General features: G+C 41.0%; 1 protein-coding gene across 1 annotated transcript in view; it reads left to right on the top strand.

Moving 5' to 3' along the window:
* FGD6 (FYVE, RhoGEF and PH domain containing 6) overlaps positions 1-15789 on the top strand; it is a 175365-nt gene that overhangs the window by 77461 nt on the left and 82115 nt on the right. Inside the window, exons 4-5 of the mRNA XM_007503223.2 lie at positions 8662-8729; positions 8819-8849. Of these exons, the coding sequence (XP_007503285.2) occupies positions 8662-8729; positions 8819-8849 (99 nt within the window). The remainder of the gene's footprint in view (positions 1-8661; positions 8730-8818; positions 8850-15789) is intronic.

Raw genomic sequence — 15789 nt, 5'->3', positions numbered from 1 at the left:
CAAATTAGTGGGTTGAAGTTGATGGCCTCTAAGGTCCCTTCCCTGTCTTTGATCCTAGAGAGATGAAGAGACGTGCCCTGGGTCCCCTAGTGCGTCAGAAGAAGGGCTGGGCTATGGCCACAGGTATTTAGGGCTGCCCTCGGGACATCCGCATTCGACCTGCTCTTGGCCAGCTCCTTCCTCCGCAGTCCTTTGTGAAACGTAGAGGAATGGTCAGAGGGGGACATGGGAGATCAGGAGGTTTGTCCTGAATTTGCCGAGACTTGAGGCAGTTATTTCAGATGCTCTGGCTTCCCCTTGGGAAGTAATCTGTACAGTGTTGGACTTGGAGCCAGGAAGACTAAGCTTCCAGTTCCAAACCAACCCCGGCTACTTAATAGCTACGTGACCCTGGGCAAGTCACTTTACTGTCTTCAGCTCATCCTCTATCAAATGAGCTGGAGAAGGAAATAGCAAACACTCCAGTACCCTTTGCCAAGAAAATCCCAGCTGGGCTCCCGAAGAGTCAGACAGGACCGAAAAACAACAACAAAACGAAAGGCTTTGAATGCATGGCTAGATCCCAGGGAGCCACTGGAGATTTGTACGGCGTGGATGTGGTGGCAGTCTCAGCAGGGTTTTAGGGATGTCACCCAATGACCCAATTAGCGTCCACCTCCCAGAATCCTTGTGAGGAGCAGCCAGACCCATGTAGCCCTTACCGCTACTACTCTTACTACTCCTGTTACTACCACCACCACCCCTGCTACTACTACCACTGTGATTACTACCACCACCACTATGTTACTACTACTACTACATCTACTACCACCATTACTATTACGACCACTACTACCACCACCACATTACTATTATTCCTCCTCCTCCTCCCACCACCACTATGAATACTACCACTACCACATCCACTACCACCACTATGATTACTACTACTACCACCCCCACCACTAGTGCTACTATTCTACTGCTGCTGCTGCTAACACTCCTACTATTCCTACTCCCATTACCCTACCTCTATATAGCATTTACTAGGTACCAGACACTGTCTAGAGGATATGGATGAGCAGTTCTAAAAAGAGTTATAAAATTCACCAGTCATTTAAAAGTTTTGTTTCGAATGAACAGTAGGAGGAAGGAAATAAACATTTATTTCACACCTGCAGTGTACCAGGCACACTTTGCACATATTATCGCATCGGATCCTCACAACCACTTTGGGACGTAGATGCTGTTATTATTCCCACTTTATAGATGAGCAAACAGAGGCAGATAGACGGAATGTCTTGTCCAGAGTCTCACAGCTAGTAGGTATCTGAGGCTGGATTTGAACTGAGCTCTTCCTGACTCTTCCTCTCTGTCCACAGTCACCCCAAGCTGCCCCTAATAGGAGTAAAAGCAGTGGAGGTCAGAACAGATGTGTTTTCCTTCATGCTCAATTAATTTACAAAAATGAGGAAAAGATGTCAACAGGGGTGGAGTGAGTTGTGGGAAAACCAGACACAGTAATATGCTACTAGTGGAGCTGCAAGTTGTGCCAAACATTATGGAAAGCAATTTTAAATGATGTTTTGAGAGTGACTAAAGGTGAGGGGTAGCTGGGTGTCTCAGTGGTTTGAGAACCAGGCAGTCCTGGGTTCAAATCTGGATCAGATGCTTCCTAGCTTCCTAGCTGCGTGAGTCTGGGTAAGTCACTTAACTCCCTTGCTGCTCTTCAGTCTTAGAACCAATATATAGTCTGGGTTCTAAGACAGAAGGGAAGGGCAAAAAAAAATGTGACTGAATTGGCCATACCTTTCCCAGCACCCAGATCCCAGTGCTGCCAACCCCCAAGAAGGTTCAAAACAGAAAGCACAGGGTCTGGGGACAATTATCGGCTCGATAGTGCAGGTCCCTTGAGTCACCCTGATGCCACTTCACTCTGATTTCTGCTAGCTACTGCATGTAGTTCCCTGCTAAAGGAGGGTGTCCCATCCAGGATGAAATGCTCAATTCCAGTGTCTTTGGAGGGAGGTGCCTTACAGAAAGTCTATTTTAATGACTTGAGAATTAGGAAGTGCCCAGACTTTAGGCAACTTGCCAGGATTCCTAAAGGCAGGGGGGGTCCTGCTTTTACCGATTTAGAAGCAAGAAAGCAAGCACCCGTCTCTAAAGAAAGCCCGTGTGCCTGTGTTAACAATGAGTGACCAGCTGGTACAATGAGTAGAAACAGCTGAGCCACCCTCAGGAAGCCCCAAGTTCAAATGTGTCCTGAGACACTGTGTGACTCCAGGCAAGTCACTTTACCTGCTGTTGGCCTCAGTTTCCTTACCTGTAAAATGAGGGTTAAAAATAGCATCCCTCTCCCCAGGCTGTCATGAGGATCCAATGAGATATATTTCTAAAACACCAAAACTTAGTAGGTGCTTAATAAATTCTTTTCTTCCTTCCCTTAACTGTTCAGATAATCAGACCTAACTTTGTTTATTTTCTTAATTGGATCATGCCAAGGATATAGAGATTGACTCTAAGCTCTGCTTCTTTCAAGTCAAGGTCAGGCATTGCCTTATCTTTATAGAGAAATTAAGTAAAATTAATAAAAATAAAAAAAAATAAGAGGCAAGTATGTGGTGCAGAAGATAGAGCCAGGCTGGCAAACAGGAGGTTCTGGATTCAAATTTGGCTTCAGATATTTATTAGCTGTATGACTCTGGGCAAGTCACATAATCCCAGTTGCCTAACCTTTACTACTCTTCTGCCTTAGAACCAATACTTAGTAACAATTCTAATACAGAAAGTAAGAGTTAAGGAAAACCAAAACCAAAAAGGAGGTGTCTAGATGGCTCTGAAGGTAGAGAATTAGAACTGGAGTCAGGAGGAACTGGGTTCACATTTGTTCTTAGGAACTTCCTAACTGTGTGGCCTCGGTCTAGTCACTTAACTCCCATTGTCTAGCCCTTACCTCTCTTCTGCTTTGGAACCAGTACTTAGTATTGATTCTAAAACAGAAGGTAAATAAATAAAATAAATTGGTATACTTTGGATCTAGAGATTGATTGACAGTGGAAATGAAATTGGATTTGAAGGTAGAGGACCAAGGTTCAAACCTTGGCCCTGGCACTAATTCCCTTTTGTGTGGCAAATGGTTTAGCCTCTCTGGCCCTTGGTTCCTCCTCTATAAAATGTGGAGCATGGGGTTAGATGTCCTTAAGGTCATTCCCGATGAAAAATCTCTGCTCGCAAACGAGCTCTTTTAAAAAATGTACCCTGCCCTTCAGTTGGTGCCATTTTGAAATCAACAACTGAAGAGAAGCTGGGCAATAAACAATTTGATTTTAGCTATTGTGTGACTAGATATTGTTTGCTAGCAGGAAACATGCTGAGAAATAGAGTCCTCCCTGTTTTTACAGTGTTCATCATTTTCCTACTTCTCCATTTAGTCTCTTGGCGCCACTGGAAATGAGTGTAGGAAGAAGCTCCTTGCTTTTAAGATTCCTTCTGACCATGTAAACAAGGAAATGACCTAAAATGTTGGAAAAAAATCATCTTGCAGTTTGTTGGAGCCTTCTTAATTAATCTCCTTGAATGAATGGAGCAAGTCTTTTTTTGCAGATTACTGTACATGGCCAAGACGTCTTCTCTGCTTCATATTCTAAAGAACAATTTGGCAGCATCCTGGAATTCCTGCCTTCCATGGAGCCCTAGAGGCCTCCAGCTTCAACCCATTCCTGAAGCAGAAACCTTGGTAGCTGATTGAGTAAGGGTCCTCCAGTTAGGAAGACTTGAGTTTAAATTCAGCTTCAGGTTCTTCCTAAGTGTGTGACATTGGGCAAGTCGCTTAACCTCTGTCTCAATTTTTTCATCTGTAAAATGGGGTTTAATAATAGCTCCCCCACCCCAACTTGTTGTGAGGATTTAATGAGATAATAAGTGTAAGCAACAGGCACATGGTACTTGTTCTATAAATGTTAGCTACTATTATTGTTGCCACCAGCAAATGCCTCTCATTTCTACTTTTGGACATTGTTAGGAAGTTTTCTCCTTATTTAAACCTATTTCTGCCTCTCTCTGACTCCTGCCATATGCTCCTAGTTTTGCTCTCAGTGGCCAAAAAGAATACATCTAATCCTTCTTCCCCATAACAAACAGCCCTTCAGAGGTCTGAAGACAGCTATTTATATCTCACTCCATCTTCTGGAGGTTAAGCACTCCCCATTGTTTCAACTGATGCTTGTGCAGGGTGGCTTTCACTCCCATTTGATCAATGTCCTTCCTAAATGATGACTCTCAGAAATGAATACAGCCCCGGACTGTCCTGTGGGCTAACCAGGGCATTAGTATACAAGATCTCTTGATCTTCCACCTGGGTGTCATCCTGAGGACCCAATTCTTTGCTGGTCTTCATCCCGGTCAGCCTCTTCTTCTGTCAAAGTTGAATGTGTCAGAGGGCAAGACGGATTAATTCACACTAATTAATGGAGATCAGCGAGTTATTCTAGATCAACGATGATAGAGATCTCATAGAAAAATAAGAATATCAGCACTGTGGGGGGAATAATATCAAAGAACTGGAGATGACATTAGGAAGTGGCTGAAGAAACTGTGACATGAATGTGAGGAAATATAGTGCTAAGCCCCATGTGGCACAATGAAGAAGCCAGGAGACTAGGCTTTGGTAAGTTCAGTTAAATATAAAGGAAAATCATGTCATAAGAAAGATTTCAGCACTCAGATCAATGTGGTTTGGTTCAGTTGTGACAGAGTCTGTGACCCCATTTGGAATTTTCTTATCCAAGATCCTGGAGTGGTTGTCATTTCATTTCATTTGACAGATGAAGAAACTGAGGCAAATAGGGTCACCCAGCCAGTGCATTTCTGAGACTGGATTTCCTAACTCCAGTCATGGCACCTTATCCACTGTGCCACCTACCAGCTTCCTTCCTTCCCTCAAGGTGCTTACTCTCTAATGGGAGAGACAGAATGCAAAGAAATATGTTTATCAGCTTTAGTTCTGGCCATTTTGTTGTTTTTCTTAAGAATTCTATTCTGAGACTTTTCCATAAGAGCATTAGTGGATTTTCCTTTTAATGATCATTTGTAAGCTTTTAACTGAAAGTCAGTGTAATGTCAATTACTCATTAATTGTTGTGTCCCTTAGCGGTGGCAAGGTTTATGAAGCTTCCCCTCTGTGCCAGGCACTGTGCCCATAGAGAGACACAATTCAGAAAAAATGCCTGTCTGCCAAAAGCTTGCATTCTCCTGGAACTAAGCAGTAAATACAACCTATACACAGAATAGTGAGGAAATTGGCCACTGAGGAAATGGGTAAAAGGTCCTGGAGCTGAGCTTTGAAGGAAACTGGAGATTCTTTGGGGCCAGGTGATGTGGGAACACATTCCAAGCCTCAGGGAAGGTCTGTGCACAGGACTGGAGATGGAATGTGGTTTCTAGGGAACACCAAGGCAGCCAGTTTGGCCCAGGATGTGAGTTGGGGGAAGTGGGGGTGGGGGGGAATGTCTTGCCTAAACTAACTTGATTGGTTGTTACTGAGTCACTGTAGAATTTCCAGGGCTCTGACCTTCTCCTAGCCTAGATAATGAGTGCTGAATTAAATTTAAATGAATATGAGAAATTCTTCCTTTCTCCCTTCCACATCATTTAGCACCTTGGTGTAATAAGTTTTATAAGTTCAAAAGAAAAAAGTCCAACCCCCCAGAACAAAAGATCTCAACCATTAAATATTGAAAAGACTGGTTTTCCTAGGCAGCCTTGTATTCCCCACCTCCTCCCCTTTTTCTTTCAAGCCTCTGATTTTTTTTTTGTCCCTAATGCTGATAGACACTTCCATGCAGGGAAAGCTGCAGAAGCTGAGCGAAATGACTGTATTCACCCTGAGGAGCTGAATGGCTGAAGCTTCAAGGGCCTGTTTGAGGAATAGCTTTCTGGAAATATTTTTAAGTGCTTTAGATTTGTGGAGTTGGTTTTCAAATTTAGATCCCTTTCATCCTCTTCTAAAAATCCAGGAGCTCTGCTTTTCTGTTATAAACTATATTAACCAGGCTCTGCTTTGAATACTTAATTTAGAATTTGAATTTGCACAAACTGATGGGCCCAGCTGGGAGGATTACAATCATGTAAATGTCAAGACTGAAACAAAGCTGAGAGCTTTTCTCTGGAAATCACTCCTGCATTTTCTGGTGGTTCCCCTCTTGTCCTAGAGCCATCCTTTAGAACAAAGAATTATTTTAAAAGAAGAGGAAAAACAAACATCCAAATTCACCAACACATACAAAAGTCTGCCTTCTTTGGTGGTTCTTATATAGTGAAACTGGGCTCCATAATTATAAGGTTTGAGGAAATGTCCTTCCCTCCTTAAAAAGTGGGGAAGGGAGAGGGAAAACGTGTGTGTGTGTGTGTGTGTGTGTGTGTGTGTGTGTGTGTGTGTGTGTGTGTGTGTGTGTGTGTGTGTGTGTAGGGGGCAGAGAAAGACAGACAAAGAGAAAAAGGAGAGGGAAGGAGATTGAGACAGAGTTACACACACAGACAGACAGACAGACCCTGAGGGTGGGGGGTGTGGAAGGGGATGAGAGAGAGGAGAGTGTTTATTCTCAATATTCAGGACATATACAGAACGGAGAGTGTGTGTTTTCTCTATATTTATTCTGAATATACAGAACATATATAGGAAAAAGTATGCGTGTCTGTATTCTCTCTATATTCTGTATATGTTCTAAATATATAGGAGTGTGTGTGTGTAACATCAGGTTTGCTCTTAGATGTGATATTATATAGCTTACCTATTTTTCTTTGTTATAAAGGAAGACTGGGTGGGCAGTTATGGAAGGAAAATCCAAAAATTTCTGGCAAAAAGAAAAGATATCAGTATTTTTTAGAAAAAAAAGTTTAGGATTTTCTCGTCCATAATGTATAATAATAGAGTGAACCAAGAGCCTGCCTTGGGGTCAGGATTCAAGTGCTGAATCTGACAGATTAGTCATATGCCCCATTAAGTGACTGAGCTAGTGACTTGAGCTTTGAGTGCCCCAAGTAACAAAATTCAAGAGTGGATACCAACCCCAGCTGAGAGCTTTTCCTCAGTGGGAGGGCAAATGAAATGATAAGTCCTATTTATTTTTCCTACCTCGATAACCCCCAACATTGCTTACTAATTTACTTACTTGGTTTCACCCCGGAAACCAAGTCTATGTCAGGGAGACTTTTCCAGCTGGTTCAGCTTTAGTGTGTATCCAGCCTTTTAATTCTTAAAAAACTAACAGTTGGTCCTTGTGACAAGGAAATCACTTTAAAAGACTGATATATATATTAATTTAAGGTCGCCAAGGAATTCAGCTATGTAATTCCTAAATGAAAACTCAAATCAGCCGTCAGCCTTTTATAGAGTTTAATTACAAACAGGAGGAAGAAAGGAATTAGAGATAGAGAGATCATTTCATACTTGGAAAATTTCCCAATGGTGAAATTTCCAACATTTATAAGTCTAAGGAATTTTAAGGTTTACATCCTTTACCAGATGATAAGGCTGGGGTGACTCAAAGATGAGCACTTCCAACACTAGTGTTAATGAATAGTTTTCCATTGCTCACTGACTTAAAAATCTTAATTCCTTAGCCTGACATTCAAGGCTGTTTTTCATGAGCTAGATTGATTCTCTCTCTCTTGCAGCCTTTTGCCCACTTAAATTCTTTTTGCTTCTTAACTTGCACCACATAGGGCTCACCAAACTCCTGGCTGACCTTTCCAATTTCTCTGCCTATATTAATATTGCTCCTACTGCATCCTAGTCATCCTGCTTTTGTCTTACCGCTGGACTTGGAAGACTCTGGGAGAGAGAGTGAAATTGCCTGGCTTAAGTCCAATTCACAAGAAAGTCAACACATTCCTCCTGATGTCATCAGTTCTCCTAGAAAATGAAGGACAAACAACAATATTGCCTCCCAGTGTTTAGAGAGGTGGAGTTGTAGAAAAGGCAAGTTTCTGACCTGGCATCAGAAAGCCCTCTGGGCAGTCCTATGGGAGACATCAGGAAGCTTTAAGACTGAGGACACGCCATTTGCCTTGGGCTCCAGTTGGTTTCCAAATCTGTAAAAATAGGAGGATTGTCCGTGGTAGTCCCATGACTTCTTGAAGCCTTACATCTGTGCTCCTGTGAGTTGTCTTTCTCCTTCACCTAAGTCTCACTCATCCTTCAAGCCAAACTCAGCTTCTACTTCTTCCATGAAACTTTTGCTCTATATTCCTCATCTTACTCCTTTTCCTTCTTCCTGGACAAAAATAAAATCTCCCTGAGATCCCTCAGTAGCAATTTATCCTTTCTTGTACACTTATGCACATTGTAACAGATATTATATTTATTTTGCGTGTGTGTTTATCTCCCCAACTGGATTGTAAGCTTCTCAGGCCTTGAGAACAAAGGCCATCTTATTCATCTGGCTATCTGGAAGTTCCCTGCCTAGTAGCACTAAAAACATTGTTTATCCAATTGTATTCTAGACTTAATTCCGCAAGTCTGCCATTCCAAAAGACTTTGATCTTCTTTGCAATGTGTGCTCTTAGGGAACTTGTGAGTTAATTTTAGCAGTGTAGAATCTGGGGCTGACTGGTCCCACATGAACCTTCCCGATCCTTTTCTGATTTCTGCTCTCTTAACGTGTACCCTTCTATTTTCAGGGTAAAGGAACTGGAAAGAGAAGCAAAGTTTACCATATTGCCAAGGAAATTATGAGCTCCGAAAAAGTGTGAGTATCAAATGTCAGGATAGTTATTGTTTTTCTCTCTTACTTGCCGAGTTCTAATAATCACTACATTTTTGTTGCTGTTTCAACAGGTTTGTGGACGTGTTGAAACTTTTGCATATCGTGAGTATCTACAAATGTGCTCTCTTAAATTCTTAAATGTCTTGATACCGTCCCAGTTCATTCTGCCAAAATTCGGATTAACCCAGTGAATTGAATAAACATCCACTTGTTTGATTGTGTTTGATAATGGAGAACTTTCTTGCTGTGTGTGGTAGCACACCTACCTGAAATAACCTGCTAGAGGATTTCTGGAGCTCAGGAGTTCTGAGGACTGAGCCAATTGTGAGTGCCCACTCTTTAGTCTTGCTTCGGTGTGGCTACCTTCCACCACTTCCATGCTGTCACGGCTACTGGGTTGCATAAGGAGGGGTGGACAAACTAGACCAGCTAGGAAAGAAACTCCTGTATCTGTTAGCGGTGGGTTTGCTCATGAGTAGTTTCCTTATTTCCAATCCCAGCAAGAAAGGAAAGGCCAGTTTTGAATAGCAAAGGAAGCTAGCTTTAATTAGGGCAGTGTGTGCCTAGACTCCAAAGCCTTGGGACTGGAGGGCTCTGAAGGGGTAATTCTCTCCTTTAAAGAGATTTGCAGTTCTGCTGGGGAAATAGCTCTGGCTGTAGAATCCAAGAATCTGGTCTCAGATCCCACCTCTGTATGGCCTGGACCAAGTCACTGAACCTCCTTAGAGGAGGGCTGGGGTCAGGCTACAACTAAGCTCTATAGCTGTGATTGTATGAAAATGTGTTACTTCTGTGGTATAAAATCTGAAATACATATGCACTTCCAACAATGGGGGAGGGAAGGATTTCCTTTTTACTTGACATGTTTTGCTTGTATTTAAAAAATTTTTGGTTTTTTAAATGCTATGTGTTCTTATAAATGGATTATTTTTAAATGATGGTATTGAATTTTTCTGTCAACCTGAAAGTACTTGTTAGAAAGAAAGAAGGAAAAGACAGACAGTCACACATGCATGCATGTACCCTAGAGGACTTTGCCTGTGATTCTTGTAGTCCAGGAGATACCAAAGTCTATATGCATTCAAGTTGGTTTTTATTTTAATTTTAAAAAATATTTCTCCATGGTTACATGATTCATGCTCTCTCCCTTCCCTCTTGCCTCCCTCCCCACTCCTGGAGCTGACAAGCACTTCCACTGGGTTATACATGTATTATCACTCAATACCTATTTCTATATTATTCATTTTTGTAATAAATGGTTTTCTTTTTGAGCTTTCTTTTGAAAACCCAAACCCCCAATCATATGCCCATGTAAGCAAGGGATAAATCATATGTTTTTCTGCTACATTGAAGTTTTTGCAAGTATTCTTTCAGGCTTGGCAAGTAGCTAGCTTTCACTATTAATTTAGAAGTCAAATGTAAAGGTTTTTATTGTCTAGATGGGGCTCAGAGCTATGTCATTCCATTCAATCGTTTTCAGTTGTGTCCAACGTTCTGTGACCTTATTTGGGGTCTTCTTGGCAAAGATGCTAGAGTGGCTTGCCAATTTACTTTTTCATTTCATCTGACAGATGAGGAAACTGAGGCAAATAGAGTAAAGTGACTTGTCCAGGTTATACAGCTAGTAAGTTTCTTGATACTATATTTGAACTCATGTCTTTCTGACTCCAGGCATGGCACTCTATTTGCTGCCTACCTTGCTTCCCCAATTATACAAAGCATAGGGTGTAGTTCAAGGAGATTTGAAATCAGAGGACTGGGCTGCACATCAAAGATGACTCCCTTAAACTAAGTCAAACTGACATGGAAAGTTCTCTACAGTTTGGACTCAACCTGATCCTATAATACAGGAAAGAGCACTAAATCTCAAGGGATCTCAAGTTCAAATCCTTTTTCTGCTGCTTACTCGGTGACCTTGAACAAGTTACTTTATCACTCTGTGCCTTTTTCCTCATCTGAAAAATGAAGTGTTTGGATTACATGAGCTCTTAAGATCCCTTCCAATTTTAAATCAGTGGGTAGGGCTGGATTTGAACTCAGGAAGTTGAGTTTTGCACTGTGACACCACCTAGCTACTGATAATTTTTTATATCCTTAATTTATTCCAAATGTTGTTCACAAAATCTGAAGTCAGACTAAAGAAAGTTGTGAAATGAGGGAAGCAGGGAAGAGGGAGACCCTATAAAACGTGTAGAATGGCTAGTTAGCTTGTTAGAATTTGGAAGTGTTGACGTTTAACACATCTAGAAAATGTTAGGGTTTAAAAAATTGGTTTGTCTCTCCTCTTTGAACTACTACGTGTATATGTTTGGCTAGCAGGTGAAGGAGGAAGGCATGCCGCTGATCCATTTGGCCCATTGAATCTGCTAGCCAGTCGGAAACTGGGGAGTGTCTTGTCTTTACCTGAAAAACCTGCAGCCTCAGAAAACAACAAATTGGGTTATTTTTAAAATCCCATTTATTGTATAAGTCTACTTTGATCTTTATTTCCTCCCCCCATTAAAGACCCCATATCAGGATGGTAGAGTAGGAAGAGCACTAGTTCTGGATTAGAAAGACCAGGTTCCAATTCTGCTTCCAACTCTCACTACCTGTGCTATCCAAGCCACTTACCCTCAGATTAAGGAGTTGGCAGTGTTAGCTTCTGGGGTCCCTTCTGTTCTCCTCTCACCTGCATTGAAATCCCAGTTCTGCCATGGACTACCCAGGTGACCTTGGAAAAGGCTTTCTATGCCTCACTTTCCTCTGCTGTAAAATGAGGGGTTTGATCTAGACAGCCTCTGAGCCTTCTCACTGAGAAGCTATGACCTGAGTTCCATTCCCACTCCTGCCACTGACTCCCTGTGTGGCCTTGAACATGTGCCTTCATTTTTGTGGACTTCTGCTGCCTCACCTGAAAAATGAGACCCAAGCAGCTAGGTGACTCAGTGCATAGGGAGCCAGGGCTAGAGGTGGGAGATCCTTGGTTTAACTCTAGCCTTAGATACTTCCTAAGCTGTTTGGCCTTGCCCAAGTCACTTAACCTCCATTGCCTTGGAATTAATAATTAATATCAGTTATAAGATAGAAAGTACAGGTATTTTTTTTTAATTGGGAAATTAGATTTAATTGTTTAGTCATTTTCATCTTGTCCCACTCTTTGTAACCCAGTGTGGGGTTTTGAGGGCAGAGATACTGGAATGCTTTGCTATTTCCCTTTTCTGCTAATTTTACAGATGAGGGTTAAATGACTTGCCTAAGGTCACACAGCTAGTATTGTCAGAGGGCAGATTTGAACTCAGGAAGATGAGTCTTCCTGACTTCAGGCCCAACACTCTATCTACTATACCACTAATTACCTAATTCTAATTCTGTTTTTAACCCTAATTCCCCCAGTTCCTTTCACTGTAGATCTCTGATCCATTGAGTCTCCCATATGACCCTTGCAAGGATCCTATGAATTCTTTGTGTTTCAGCCTCTGTTCTTTACAATATTTTGAGGGTCATTGATTCCCAAGCCATGTTGTCTGGCCCCCAGTGTTCTACACCATTGGTATCAAATTCAGCTAGAAATGGGGGCCACCAGATATTACATGAGGATCCCTGCAATATATTGACTTAGTTTGAAATTGTAATATTATCTTCATTTTATTGTATTTTCCTTTATCTTGTGAAATAACTTCTCAATTAACATTTTTTAAAAACTCTTCACCTTCTGTCTTAGTCAAAATTTTTTGTATCGCTTCCAAGGCAGAATTGTGGTAAAATGGGGGTTAAAGGACTTGCCCAGAGCCATGCTAGATTTGAAACCAGAGCTCTCCCCTCTCCGGGAGAGCTCTGGTTTCAAATCTGGGAGCATTGTGATTCACCAGCCGCCAGGGCTCCATTTTGCTTACCTCTGCTCCAAGACGTCTGGTGAGTGGGGCCCTTTGTTTGCTAGCGGTCTCATTTCTGCTGATGACAGCAAGCACAAATCAGAAAGAGGTTGGTCTGCTGATGAGTTCTTGCCATCTGAGATGAAGGTGTAAATCTTCCCTAGATCCTAGTAGAGGGGAAAAGAGGACCTGGAAGAAAAGAGCCCTTTCTCAAGGACGTACTTTCTGGTGGTTGGGCAGTTTTTTATGCTGAAATAAGAAATGGAAGTCCAGTTGACCTTATTTCCATGGGAGACCATGAACTTAATGGGCATAGATGTGATCCAGTGGATAGAGAGCTCAGGAAGTTGGCAAGCCTTAGGCTTGAAACCAGTCCTTAGAATCAATACTGTGTATTGATTCTAAGTGATAAGAGCTAGGCAATGAGGGTTAAGTGACTTGCTATGGGTCACACAGCTAGGAAGTGTCTGAGGTCAAATTTGAATCCAGTACCTGGAGGATCTAAACCCAATTCTCAACCCAATGAGCCACCCAACTACCACACCTCTTTCGTTCCATCATCAAAATTTACCTATTTCCTGACTCTTATTCATTCCCTACTCTGTTAGGTAAATAGAAATCTGATTAAATTATTTGGTATGCCATTTGGGCTAATTCTAAATTTCCCATGTACCCCCTTTGTTTTTACATTATGGACATTTAAAGATTATCCCCACTCTTTAAGTAGTTGTTTGTAACAAAGTAAAACAGTTTAATCAACACAGTGACCTCATCTGAAAGTATGTACATTATTTAGCATCTGCAGTACTTATTTCCCTTTCCTTGTCTATGTTTAAAAAAAATTAAGAGCAGTAGATTTCCCTTCCCCTCTTTCCCACCCTGTGGAAGGGGAAAAGAGAAAAACAAATTTCATGTAGTAAATGTGCCTAGTGAACAAAACAGATTTTCTCTAAGTACAAAAATAGGTTTCATTCTGCACCGTTAATACATCATTCTTTGTGGTGGACAGACACCAGGTTTCATTATCAGATGAATCACAAATGGTCATATTCATCCTGGAGAATAGCTAACATTTATATAGCACTCATTATATGCTAGAGACCGTGCTAAGAACTTGACAGTTATCAAATTGCATCCTTATAACAGACTGGTGAGGTAGGTGTTGCTGTTATTTCATTTTGCAGATGAGGAAACTGAGGTTAAGTACCAGAAACAGGATTTGAACTCTCATCTTTCTGACTCTATGCTTTCTGCTCTGGTGTTCAAAGTTGTTTTTTCAAACCTTCACCTTCTGTCATAGAAACAATACTGTATTGATTCCAAGGCAGAAGGAGCAGTTAGGGCTAGGCAGTGAGGGTTAAGTGACTTGACCAGAGCCATACAGCTAGGAAGTGTCTGAGGCCACATTGAAACTTGGGATTTCTTGTCTCCAGTTCTGACTCTATCCACTCAGTCACCCAGGTGCCCCCCCACCCAACCCCCAAGTTGTTTGTTTTAAAAGAATTGTTATATAAACTTGTTCTCTGCTTATTTCATTCTTCATGATATTGTTAAAATCTTCAGTACATTTTTGTCATATTGATGCTCTTTTATAAATTGTTAGCCTCATGTTTTTATTGAATAGCATTGGGTAAAGGGGAAGAACTTGGAAAAGAAGGTAAAGTGTCACAGGATAGGATGAACAGAATCCCTCTCAAATGCCACCCTTTTTCTTCTTCTTTACTTTTTTTTTTAAATTAATTTATTTTGTCAATTTAGAACATTACTCCTTGGTTACAAGAATCACATTATTTCCCTCCCTCCCCTCCCCTCACCCTTCCTGTAGCCGACATGCAATTTCATTGGGTATTACATGTTTTCTTGATTAGAACCTGTTTCCATGTTGTTGGTGTTTGCATTAGAATGTTCATCTAGAGTCTACATCCCTAGCCATATCCCCTCGATCCATGTAGTCAAGAAGTTGTTTTTCTTCTGGGTTTTTACTCCCACAGTTTTCCCTCTGAATGTGGATAATGTTTTTTCTTGAAGATTCCTCCAAGTTTTTCAGGATCACTGCACTGCCACTAATGGAGAAGTCCATTACATTTGACTGTATCACACTGTATCTCTCTGTGTACAATGTTTTCCTGGTTCTACTCCTCTCACTCTGCATCAATTCCTGGGGAGTTGTTCCAGTTCCCATGGAATTCCTCCACTTTATTATTCCTTTAGCACAATAGTATTCCATCACCAAAATATACCACAATTTGTTCAGCCATTCCCCAATTGAAGGGCATCCCTTCATTTTCCAATTTTTTGCCACCAGAAAGAGCAGCTATGAATATTTTTGTACATGTATTTTTCCTTATTATCTCTTTGGGGTTCAAACCCAGCAGTGCTATGGCTGGATCAAAGAGCAGGCAATCTTTTATTGCCCTTTGGGCATAGTTCCAAATTGCCCTCCAGAATGGTTGGATCAATTCACAACTCCACCAGCAATGCATTAATGTCCCAACTTTGCCACATCTTCTCCAGCGTTCATTACTTTCCTTTGCTGTCATGTTTGCCAATCTGCTAGGTTTAGAGGTGATACCTCAGAGTTGTTTTGATTTTCATCTCTTTGATTATAAAGATTTAGAACACGTTTTATGTGATTATTAATTGTTTTTATTTTTTTATTTGAAAATTGCCTATTCAAGTCCCTTGCCCATTTATCATTTAGGGGATGGCTTGATTTTTTTGTAGAGTTGATTTATTTCCTTATGAATTTTAGTGAACTTTGTCAGAGGTTTTTGTTATAAAGATTATTTCCCAATTTGTTGCTTCCCTTCTAATTTTCGTTGCATTGGTTCTATTTGTATAAAACCTTTTTAATTCGATGTAACCAAAATTATTTATTTTACATTTTGAGATTTTTTTTTCTGACTCTTGCTTGTTCTTACAGTCTTTCCTTTTCCAAAGATCTGACAAGTATACTATTCTTTGTTCACCTAACTGACTTATAGTTTGCTTCTTTATATTCAAGTCATTCAACTATTCTGAGTTTATCTTGCTATAGGGTGTGAGATGTTGTTCTAAACCTTATCTCTCCCATACTATTTTCCAATTTTTCCAGCAGTTTTTGTCAAATAGTGGATTTTTTCCCCTAAAAGCTGGGATATTTGGGTTTAACATAGACTGTCTTGCTTAGGTCACTTACCCTAAGTCTA

Source organism: Monodelphis domestica, chromosome 5 (genome assembly GCF_027887165.1).
Source record: "Monodelphis domestica isolate mMonDom1 chromosome 5, mMonDom1.pri, whole genome shotgun sequence".
Lineage (NCBI taxonomy): Eukaryota > Metazoa > Chordata > Mammalia > Didelphimorphia > Didelphidae > Monodelphis > Monodelphis domestica.
The sequence above is the reverse complement of the archived record's forward strand: the minus strand, read 5'-3'. Positions and strand labels throughout refer to the sequence as shown.